This window comes from Micrasema longulum, unplaced genomic scaffold, assembly GCF_059751315.1.
Source record: "Micrasema longulum isolate JH-2025_06_02 unplaced genomic scaffold, ASM5975131v1 h1tg000171l, whole genome shotgun sequence".
Classification (NCBI taxonomy): domain Eukaryota; kingdom Metazoa; phylum Arthropoda; class Insecta; order Trichoptera; family Brachycentridae; genus Micrasema; species Micrasema longulum.
This window is the reverse complement of record NW_028277376.1, coordinates 107,468-119,510: the sequence shown is the minus strand read 5'-3', so window position 1 is coordinate 119,510 and position 12,043 is coordinate 107,468. Positions and strand designations below refer to the sequence as shown.

The 12,043-nt window shown below is 32.9% G+C and overlaps 1 protein-coding gene across 1 annotated transcript; it reads right to left on the bottom strand.

Annotated features, from left to right (window-relative positions):
• Positions 1–4,987: 4,987 nt before the first annotated feature.
• Positions 4,988–11,279, bottom strand: RPA2 (Replication protein A2). The gene is made up of 6 exons (XM_088242843.1): positions 11,188–11,279; positions 10,763–10,845; positions 10,460–10,681; positions 8,823–9,008; positions 7,533–7,741; positions 4,988–5,629 (listed from the first exon to the last, which is right to left on the bottom strand). Exons 1-6 carry the CDS (start codon positions 11,195–11,197, stop codon positions 5,545–5,547), a joined length of 795 nt encoding a protein of 264 aa, XP_088098969.1. The 5' UTR covers positions 11,198–11,279; the 3' UTR covers positions 4,988–5,544.
• Between the last annotated feature and the right edge of the window lie 764 nt (positions 11,280–12,043).

Sequence of the window (12,043 nt, the reverse complement as noted above, 5' to 3'; positions counted from 1 at the left end):
TCATAAGGATAAACTACCTAATCTATATGAATGGTTGTATATTTTTTGAAGCTCCTTTTATACCCTAAACCAGTAGGTATGTATAATATTTTATTATCATTTCATTATTATTGTAGTATTTAAAAAAAAAATACGTGTGGAATGATGATGTTGATTTTTAAAGGTACGCTTTTTTTCTTCTTTTTTTGACATTGTATTTAGTAATGCATAGAAAACTATAATTGGCCTGTAATTTTGGTTTATTTGTAAATATTTTAAAATTGTTTTCTTTTCATAAATAAATAATGTTTTTTTAACATCTCGTTTCTTAAAACCTTAAAATAATTTACTTTAAATCTAATTTTATGGAATGGTATATATTTTTTTTTTGATTATGAATATTTTGGCCTGTACCTACCTAGTTATATAAATTCTACAATATGTTTTTAGCAAATCCTGGTCCATTGTCTTGAAATATCAAAATACATATTCAGCTGATTTGTGAAACCCGCTCCGACTCGTTATGATGAGTTTTTTTTTAATGAGTGGTAAAATAATAAAACCCGTACTTATAAACTTCGAAAAAAAAGTTTTTTATGACTACCGCAAAAACATAATTAAAAAAAAACATCAGAACGGATTTTGTTACGGCTCTTTAAAATAATTACTCTATTTAAAATGAATTACAATATGTACACAATTTTACATATGAACGGTTTTAGCCTCAATCGAATCATCATTATTTCCCCACATACACCCAGTGGTACATAGGACATAGAATTGGTACTCCAATTGAAGCGTGTACCTCTTTAGGCACCCGAGGGTGGATATGACAATGCATTGGTGATGTACCTACATTCCTTTAGAATTTCTGCTTCTTATTTAATTGAAATATTTATTTACTCAAATATTTTACTTTGAGGGCCATTTTAAAACGCTAAAATTTCCTATTTCAGTATTTTTACCTGAGAGTAGCTGAAAACCTCGTCCAGGGTTCTAGTTCCATTTTACTCGCAGAACTGTATTCATAATCTGCCCGGATACGCCATTTAAAGGTGGTTCTAAATCTTTTACGCAATAAAAAATATTTCCGACAAACTGCCGATTTTTCCCTCCAAAACGGACATTTGTATAGGAGTGGCTAAAACAATGGCCGCTACCCATGTCTAAAGAAACGCTTCTGGCCGCAATTAGTCTCTCAAAACAAATGGTTGTACTTTTACAACTTCTTTTGTCCATCTGCCGACAATCTCACGACAAAACTGTTTCGCTGTAGCGTGATGTGCGAATGAATGCACGAATCATCAAATATAATTTATTATACCCGTATAAACATGCCTAATCAATACGGGCATTTCTAATTTGGTTAGGTACCTACATGGTTCATATTATTTTATTTATTGTAAAAATTCAAAACCACAACAAGGTTGAAACAGGGTTAAATCACAGACTACAGATATCTGATGAAATTAATTGCTACAGAGATGGAAGCCTAGGCTTATAACCTATAATTATTTTTATTTATTTTATCAAGGAACAATGACAAGACAACTGGACATACAGTCCATTCAAATCGTAAATAAACCTTTGCATTTGTCATTGTGTGGGTGGCCGAACATTTTCAAATAAAATATTTTAGCGTCCCTGCTAACTCAGACGAAAGTTATATGCATAGAATTAGAATAGTCCAGAAACCGCATACGCGCATTAAACTGAATCCGACTAATTTACTCACAACTGAGTAGTTTCACGTTTTGGCCATTAGGTACTCTGTAAACGTCGCTAAGTACGCAACACCGATTTAAATTCAATTATGCCGTGTTGTGTCGTTTACAAGTGTCAAAATACTGCTGGGATTAAAGGGGAATACGGTAGGATCACATTTCATGTGTAAGAAGCGAATTCACAAGTAATATTATTTGAGAATTCGTTTATTTTACAATCTGTCAGATTGTTAAATAAAAGTACGTGGACATTTTGTTAGTATTGCCAGGGTAGTCGCATTTTTTACCCGGCTTTCTATTTATTAGTCATAGTGTAATATTAAACGGTATGAATTTACTTAATTACTAAATGATAATTTATTATTTTTTCCGTTTGCCTAATAAAAATACCTGTTTTTTAAAGTCGTCAGTAAAATATTTTTTGTTGTAAAATATAACAAAACATAACTCAAAATTTTCTTATATTTGTGTATATTGTTCACGGTCTGGCAACATTATGGGGCCACTTCACGCATGCGCGCAGAAGGGATATCGGGTAGAGGGGGGACTTCTGGGCACAGTACGATGTATACAAACTTGGTTCTATGCGCCTTCGGGTATATTATCATTTTATGGTTGTATGTATACTTGGCCCACCGACAGGCACTAACACATTAACATAGGCTTATGAGAAAACGCGGTTTTGCTTTTCTTCATACAAACGTATCCCGTATTTTCTCCCTGGATTTGGCACTAGAGCAATGTTTTTGTCGTGTTCCAATGGTTTTGTTTTTTTGATAAATGGTTTTTTATGGGAACTAGATAGAACCATCCAAAAACATTTCAAAGCGCCCAGTTTTATCTGCTTTCTTCGGACGTAGGTTCGTTAACACGAGTTCAAGTATGATAACTATTTTTGAAACACGCAAAAGGTACTGACAGACAATTTTATTCTGATACTCTTTCTAAAAGAATACAACAATCGGCGCAGTTTTGAGGCCCAGAAAACGGGACAACAAAACGTCATTTTTTTCGATTTTAGTTCGGCAAAATCAGTGTGACATGCAGTTATCTTTTTCACACAATATTGGGGAGGTATTTGCGAAAGAGTGACTGAAAAACAATGTTCACATACATAGATTACATAAAGGATATACAGGGTGTTCTTTAAACCCTGTCACATCCGAAACCACGATGATCAGTATGAGCAAGAAGACATATTGTCACAATAAAAAATATTTTTAAAAAAGCAAATGGTTGCTTACTTCTGCAGAGGTGAAACGAGGAGGGGGAAGGGGGGTCTGACACTGCACCGCGCTCCCTTCACTTCTCCCCTGCAGAAGTCAGCAACCATTTGTTTTTTAAAATATTTTATTTTTTAAATTTTTCTTTGTTCTAAATATTTTTTAAGATATGCTTATATGTCTTCTTGCCCATACTGATCATCATGGTTTCGGATGTGACAGGGTTTAAAGAACACCTGTATAATATTGCTATGTCCATCACCTTCACAATAATAATTGTTCTCAGTAAGCAATGTGTTAAAAATCATTTATTAAAAATATGAAAAAGGTGAAAAGGGTGTAAAAGCTAAAGAGACTAGTTTCAAAATAATGAAATTTTAAAAAAACATTTGAGAAAACTTAAGTTATTCATACTTAATATTAAAAATTCGAATGCGTTGGTTTGTGTTTCCTTCACGTAGCGGAGCTACCGATCGACTTGATTTTTTGTATGGGTATAGCTGTGAAGTGAAATAGGCTACTTTTCATCCCGAAAAAAAATATCACTCGGGAAAATTCTTAATGGAAAAATTAATTCTTATGGGGAAAATGTGGTTATAGCAGAATACGATGCTACGTCGCCATAAATTAAGGGATGGTCGTTCTTTTGCATAGCTGTAGTTGGAGGACCGGCAATCGATAGAGGCTACATTTTATCCATTAAAATTTTATCATTCAAAAGGGATTTTTTTTTTTTTAACTAAAAAACCCGTTTTAATTCACTTCTTCCTAATACTACGCAAGCGAAGCCGCGGGCGCTAATAGAAAAAAATAAGAAAATTAATTTAAAAGGCAATAAAACGCATGAGAAAAAATGACTTAATGATAAAAACAGGCCTGAAGAAAAAAATATTTTTAATTCCTTTAGTGCTTGGCTGGTAAAAGTTTACACAATGTGTAACATTTACCAATCTACCTGAGTTTGAACATCCACTAATGTGGAAATCCCCAACTTTTCAATCTACAGATGCAAAACTTGTGAAGATAAAAACTAAAACCTTTATTGATGCGGGTAACTTAACTTTATTGTAACTGAATTATTTCACCTACCATAGTCCTTAAAATATAGTTTGATTAGAATGACAGCTGCCAAGCTAATTTCATTAGTGATGAGAAATTACTGATCACTAATCAAATCGATTTTATCAGTTATTTCATGCAATCATGAAACTCTGTTTCCGAAAATTGATATAAAAAACGAAAAACAAGCCTATTATAGTGTGTGTCACCAAAAAATGAGACATTTATACATTTTTCATGAACAACATCTAATGAATAATTTTTTTTCTCGATCAATTTACATTGATCAATTTGTCCCATCTCTAATGTTTTTGCAAAATGATGTAACCTTGTAAGATCGTTGTTAATAATTAGGTTTATTTTAGTTTTAAAGCTGATTTTATATATTAATGTTGATTTATGTTTCAAGCATTGTAATAAAAAATAAATTAACACGCCAAATACAAATGATTTTTCGTGTGTCAATATAAATAACTCCTTTGACATTACTACAAAGTTATGTCGTCACTTTTTCTGACAACCTTCACACCTGTTTGTAATTTACTCTGTAAAATCTACAACTACCAGATTCAGAATAGTTCATTCTAACAAGTATTAATTTGTATTTTTTAATTTATTTTATTTGCACCACAACAGGCCAGGAGGCCTAATCACAGTGGTGAATTATGGCGCAGAACACCCAGGCTTGAGAAAAATCCTATTATTTTTTCGTTCTTACCGGGAATAAAACCCGGAACCTACCTTGTGTGAGCCAAGCGTCTTAATCGCTACACCACAGCGGCCGCCTGTATTACTAGTACAAGTATAAGCTGTTGCCGCCTGTATTACTTAGTACAAGTATAAGCTGTTGTGTGTGTCATCCTCTGTGCCAGCGGTGTAAATATTTTCAAATTAAAATATTTAAAAATAAAACAAATTAATTTATATGTACATTTATTTTTTATTAATAAATAAATATACATATTCGGATAACAATTTATTGATTAAAAAAACAGAAAATTAACTCAAGAAACTGATATATTATCATAAAATGTACATTAAATAACACATATTTTGTTTCTGCTTATATTCATAAAACTTTTAGGAATAGCTGTTTCGCCTTAGAAGCAGTTTGATAATGTCCTTATAAGGCAAAACAGCTTTCATAAAAAGCTTAAAAACTGTAAGAAGGTGTAAACAAAAACATGTTTTTTTTATAAAATAAAAAAAACCTTTGGAATAATCACTGCTCAAATGATACCTCTTAGGGCCAGTTGCCTTGAAAAAAGTTTAGAAATTTTTTAATTAGAGTATTTGTCTAAATGTGCAGAATGGGTGGCTTTAGTTATTTTTTTTTTCATGCAACCCATTTTTTATACTTTAAATTATCTCTTTTCAATATATAACTGAATATAAACACTAAATTTAATTTTGTAAGTACTTATAGCAAAAATAGTACTGATATTACATAATTCCTAACAGTAACTATCAATTATCGGTTTAAAATGTGTATTCAATTTTGATTGTTAAATTTGCTGAGGAATGTACAGCATCGACGAATTATGAGGTAAGTTGATGAATTATGAAGCATCTGTGGCTCTGAAGTGGTCTTCATCGATAGTTGAATAAATATGACCTTCTCCACACATCCATTCCAAGATTTTGCTAGAAACAAAAACATATATAATTATATAACTATAATAATATTGTACACGCCTTGATATCTCTTTTTGGGTTATCTGGTGAATTAAAACTGAAGGCATGAGTGGATAAAGATGTTATGTGACTAAAAAGCAGAGATATCTGGGATTAGAGTTTTGAGCACCAGTACAATATTGATAAAATAGCACCTTCATTCGCTCTCAAAATCGATTTTTCTGTTATTTTTTTATGGTGTAGAGATGGCTTTATGTGAAAGGGCTGTACATAAAATTTTTATATATGTAAAAAGGTACACTTTGACAAATTTGCAACTTAACAATCTTCATCCACTCGGACCTTAAAATGTTTTATACAGAAAATCACAAAGCTCATCATCATCATTTCCTTTTCCGCACTAATAATATGTAAATGGTCATTTTTTGTGGTTCTGTGACCATTATCTCTCTACTTCAGCTGTTGACAACAGTAGATATTACTAGTAATCAATCAAAACAACTCAAATAGAAATTATTTCGCGATATATGTAGCTATATATTCTGTAGACATTATTTTCATTATGATTGAAATGTCAACACGAAGCTCTGTGCTGCCTCCTTCTAGAAATGAATGATGCCAAACGCCGTCAAGTGCCAATGTCCACTGTATAATATTAAAGAAAAACAGGCCTTAGGAAATCATGTTTGAAATAGTATTTTTAAATAGACAATCTTCAAATCATATCTGTGAGCTTACTTAAGGAGGAAATAACAGCAACTGGGTTTTAGAGTATACATATTTCTATGAAACAATAAGCTGAAGTAGTCTGCTAGTTTCTTCATTCACTGGGAACGGGTGGGGCGCTGGGCGCGCTTATTAATTTACTTTCAGAGGAATACATAAACAGTGATGATAATTTATAATAAATAACAATGACTTTACCTATTTTCCTATAAATATAACTACTATAAAACATTATTATCGATAGTCAAATATAATGGTAAGCTGCACATACTCGGTTATATGGACGATTCGCCCCTGGAATCACCTTCAAAACTAATATTTGTTTTTTTTTTTTAGAAAAAATAAATATTAGAGTTCTTATGATTTACCCAAATATTAAATTTTCAACGAGTTGTAAATAACTCACTATTAGAAAATGGGAATCGAGTTGGGGTAGAGTGGGATTCGAACCACGGACCTTGGGTCCGTGAGTCAGAGACACTAGCCACAAGACCACAACCCGACCCATTTCATGCCCACCCTGTCAGGAATCAAACCCAGAACCTCAACCAAGGTAAGAGAACACGCCAACCACTACACAATGAGGCGGACTTATCTCCACTTGATTTCTTTTTTCATGATTTTTACCTGAGAGTAGCCATCGAGTTCAAAACACTCGGCCAGGGTTCCGGTTTTATTTCACAAACTTGAATGAATGAAATCTTTATCTGCCCAGACACAAAATAACCACAAAGTGAGTACTTTAAATATAAATTAAATATGTATGAGGTATATCCAGAATGTTACTCTCTCTTCATAAAAGGGTGATGCCCGTTTGCGTTCCTCGGTAAGAGAAATTTTGAATTCTTGAAATTAGTTAAAATTCCAAAATCCTAATCCTAATCCTTATTGAATCACTTATCTGTTGATGAATATGGACTGCTTTAATGTTCCTCGCATTAAGGAAATGAATTTATTACAGACCTTATCTCACAAGCGGCAGGATTCTCAATATTATTTGGCATTTCAAACAAGCGCTAAGAAGTATACACAGCAGCCAGCTAACTCATAATGGCGTCAAATCCTTTTAAATGGGCCAGGGTAAGTATCACGCATGTGCGAAACTGCGATTGCGGCGCGCGATGGCAAGAAATACTAACAGAACTTAATTTCTGGATATACCTTGTAGCAACATTTCATAACTTACTCAAGTTCCATTTTTGGCATTTTATCTTTGATAGCGGAGAACATATCATCTCTACTGATGCCTGTCTCCAGCTTGGCCGCCTTGATAAGGGAAAACACCATGTTCTGGCGAGGATTCAGACCGGCTGCAGCTCCCCCCATGTCCCCTCCCATCATCATGGAGTTAGATGGCATGGCAGATGAGGAATTGAAGCTCTCACTCTGTTTAGGCTGCGGAAAAAACACAAGCATTAAAAACATAACATTATCAGAAATGAAGTTTTTATTGGTATAAGAGGAACTAATCATCAAAATTACTACTACCATCACGCCATTTCTCCGTAGGGGTAGGCAGAGATAATGGACCGCCACACACGTCTATCCTGGCATACAATCCTAGCCTCTTCCACATTCATACATCTTGTCATACATGCCCTTCGGTTCTGTCTGCTTTTGACATGACCAGACTTAAGATTTTGGTTTATCTGATCATGCCACGTCTTCCTTGGTCGTCCTCGTCTAACGTTGCCGTTCATTTTTGCCATATATACTTGTTTTACCATTCTCTTGTCGTCCATTCGTTCTACGTGACCAAACCATCTCAGAGACCCTTTCTTAATCTTATCAATTATACTTGTCTCAGATTTACACTCTCGCCTGATTTCATCATTCGTAACCCTGTCATACATTGATTTCCCACACATTCGTCTAAGAGATCAAAGAATAATATATAATTAAACTATGTATTTAAATCATCATCACTTTCTTATCCACGCCAAATGGTGCATAGGGCACTGCATTGGTACATGTTCACAGCGTAACTTGATATCTTTTGCTGGTGAATCACGAAGATAAGATGATCAGTCTTACGCTTCAAGTGCCAGTCCAGGGACAATGAAATATTTTAATGTAAAAACACCTTTACAAATTAATTTTTCGTGTCAACCTTATCAGGAATCAAACCCGCTAGGCTGACAAATCTATATTACTAATATATTTAACAAAATTTTATCAGAAAACGTTTATTTTTATATTAAAAACACTTGAAAAATCTAGCTCCTATTTATTATTTAAATTTAACTTAATTTGGAAGAGGGTATTAGAATCCCAACCGTCTACGCGCTCTATGGCTGCAGGACGTGTTAGGAAGTTTATTAGACAAGCCCCCTGAGGTAATTTTTACAATAATGGCACTTTAAAAATCATCCAGAATAAAATGCAAAAGATCATACTATTCTGTGCATAGTGCGATTGAGTGATTCTTGTAATAGTTATGTGGTATTTTATTAATTTGATTATAGTTAATACTCACTCCTTTAGCTTTGGCTTCCAATTTGACTTTGTTATTGATGCATTGGAGATAGTGGAAGGTGATGGCGTTCATATTTGTGACGGTGAACATTTTGAAAACAACGAGAACCTTGTGGCCTTGAATGGATTTAACATTTCCAAATATTTGAACATATGTGTTGACCATTACATTAGGAATAGCCTTTTCCTGAAATAAAAAATCAACGTTATAAACAAATAAATAAACCACAATAATGTTGGTTGGAATGGAAGAAATATTCATACGGAAATAACCTTATTTATTTTTGAAAAGTATGTAACCCCTGTATATCACATTGTAAATATTAACATGTGTGTACACCGAAATGTTGAAAAATCAATCGAATTAAAATACATAGAAGATTATTAGTAATGAAATAATATCATCACGTAATCGCAAAAACATGAACATAAGATTTTAACATGAAGTTCCAATCATCTAACAGTACTTAGATATCAAGGTGGTATTACTGATTACCACGATTGACACTTCTCGATAACTTCATACAGTACATTCTAGCTAACTTCACACAACGCAATTCTAGTTAGTAAAACACCCGCTAGTCGGGTCGCTATGTGGCAAAATTAATACTGCACACTGAAGCTAACTTCACACAGTACATTCTAGTCAGTAAAACACCCGCTAGATAGCGCTCAATTGTGCGCTGCAAATTAGTGTGTATGGTGATGTGTGTATGCATATTTTAAATTGTTTGATTTCCAATCACCAGTGAATTAGAAATGTTAAAAAAATCTATATGAATATTGTCTATTGTTTTTTCGTTCTTTTTTTCATTCTCTTAAATATATAAAAATGTAAATTGTTAGTGTTATTAATGCTCATGGGACATATATTTTCAATTGATTTTATTAGTGTACATGGCACAAATATATTACCGCTAATATGGGTAAAACAGCCAAGTAAAGATTACAGGCAAACTTGCCAAGCCTGTTGATGTTCGGAAAATGAAGTAAAAGTGATAATTTCCCGTGTTTAGACAATTTTATTAGAGATATAACTGGGTAGTCAGGTGGGAGAAGGGACCATCTGTGTTTTCTAAAATGTTCAGGAGAGCTGAAATTAAGACCTATATTAAATCTACAAACTAAAATATTTCAGTGTTTTGTACAGTTTTCAATAATTAATTACCTTTTTAAATATTGGTGTGTTTTTCTTTCTATGTATATTTACTGATATATTTATTAAAACTTTTGAAAACTCATCATATGATACATAGGGCACTGCATTGGTACATCAATCGCAGCGTATCTTGATCATTTTTTGTTACATGGAGGTAAGATGATCAGTTTCACGCTTCGGGTACCAGTCCAGGGGCTATGAAATATTCTGGTGTGAAAACACCCTTTCAAGTAAATATTTCATATCAACCATGTCAGGAATCGAACCCGAGATCTCTCACATGGTAGGCAAACGCGCTGACCACGCCACGAGGCCGACCAAGTTGAAAACTAAAAAAATTACAGATGGTTCCCTTCTGCCGCCTGACTACCAAACTGCTACATAACTTTAGGCATTGCTGAGATGTTTTAATAATTTACAATTAAAAATATTTTTTGTAATAATATAACATATTTGCAATAAGCTAAAATATACATTACATCTTCGTTCACAGATTCTTGGTCGATCCAGAGCATAGCTTTCATTCTTCCAGTCATATCTTGTATCGTGTAAACTATTTTTGTGCTCTCGACTTTGATATTGAGAATTCTGGCGGTAATGCAAGCAATTTGTACTTCGGATCCCCATATTTTTAATCCGTCATCCGAACATTTCAGAGCTTGACTTATAAGAATAGGAGCAGTGCGAGAACTTCTTTTACCCTGAAAATTGAATAACAGACATCAATAGTACATAATTCGAAATTAAAAAACATGTGTTGAATGTTGTGATGTTTGACTTACAGATTTCTTTTTATTGCTGGGGGTATTGGCTGCTCCAAATTGATTCGGCGAATTAAAAAAGCCGCCACCTTGTGCACTTTGATCTAAATGGATAAATAACGCAATTAGCAAGATAAATCGTCGCTTCAGTTCGTTTTTATCCAACAGACCTAAACACAAATCTGCAGAAATACAGCTTTAAACTTTTTTATTTACTAAATAGGAATAAATAATGACCACAAATTAGGTCAAAATTCGTTTGAAAACCCCTTAAACAATCTTTTAAAAATATTTCATTTGAATTTCATAAATAAAGGCTTTCTCAGAACTCCTGTACACTTAACTCAATTTCTTTAAAAATTGTCTCTTGGACAAAAACGAACTAAAGCGACGAAATAGCGGTTGAATACTGTTGGAAGAACAGTATTTATAAAATAATAACTTACCGTTCCACATCTTAATATATAAAAAGAAATCAAGTCAAAACAAGAACGAAACCACAAAAAGCAATCTGACAGATGACAAGTGGCGGGAAAACAAAATTTAGTTACATGTTATATCATAGAGTAGAAATTTGAAATTCAACATAGGTATAAACAATAATATCGAAGTGGACTGTATTTGTGATCTTATTAAATTTTTTTTTAATTGTCATGCAGAACAAATAGAGAAGACCGCAAGCAAAACAAAACAATGAGCTTTATAATAAGAGTCTTACAATATTCACAGATTAAAAACATTATATTTTGCACATGTCCGCAGTATCTTTGAACGCTGCTTCACAGTACGCTTTCTTCAATACTTCAAATATATTTTTAGGATTAAAAACAAATTTTGAAGCACTTTTAGAACATCGACAAAATGTGCATTTTAATAACTATGAAGAATTTTGCTTTACAGAACGATACCGATACCTTGCAACTTGCAATTTAGAAGAACCATCAGTGATACCCCTTTCTTTTACAAAATAGTTAATAACAACTTCGATTGCCCTCAACTCCCTCAGGAAATTAAATTTTTTATCCTTCGACGTACAACTTGGCTGCAACAATTGTTTTATGCTGTGTATATCCCCTAAATTTTTCTCTAAATCTAAACAAAAAAAAACTTAAATCAATGTACATTTTTTCACTCTAAACAAATATTAAAACAATGGTAGAGCCTTAATCGTAAATAAGAATTATTTCTTATTTTATCTAACTGTATTTTACAAACTTTATATATTTTTTTGTATACTTTTATACGATATTTATTTTTTCTTGTGTTAAAGAAAAAAAACGCTAATTTTAAGGGTTTTCTTAA

What these genes read in the sequence shown, in the direction of transcription:
- RPA2 (XM_088242843.1), bottom strand. An exon ending in AAGAATCTGTGAACGAAGAT is followed by an intron (nt 9,009 to 10,459) that starts GTAATGTATATT and finishes TTTTTATTTCAG; the next exon opens with GAAAAGGCTATTCCTAATGT. An exon ending in ATGCCAAAAATGGAACTTGA is followed by an intron (nt 5,630 to 7,532) that starts GTAAGTTATGAA and finishes TTTTGTTTCTAG; the next exon opens with CAAAATCTTGGAATGGATGT.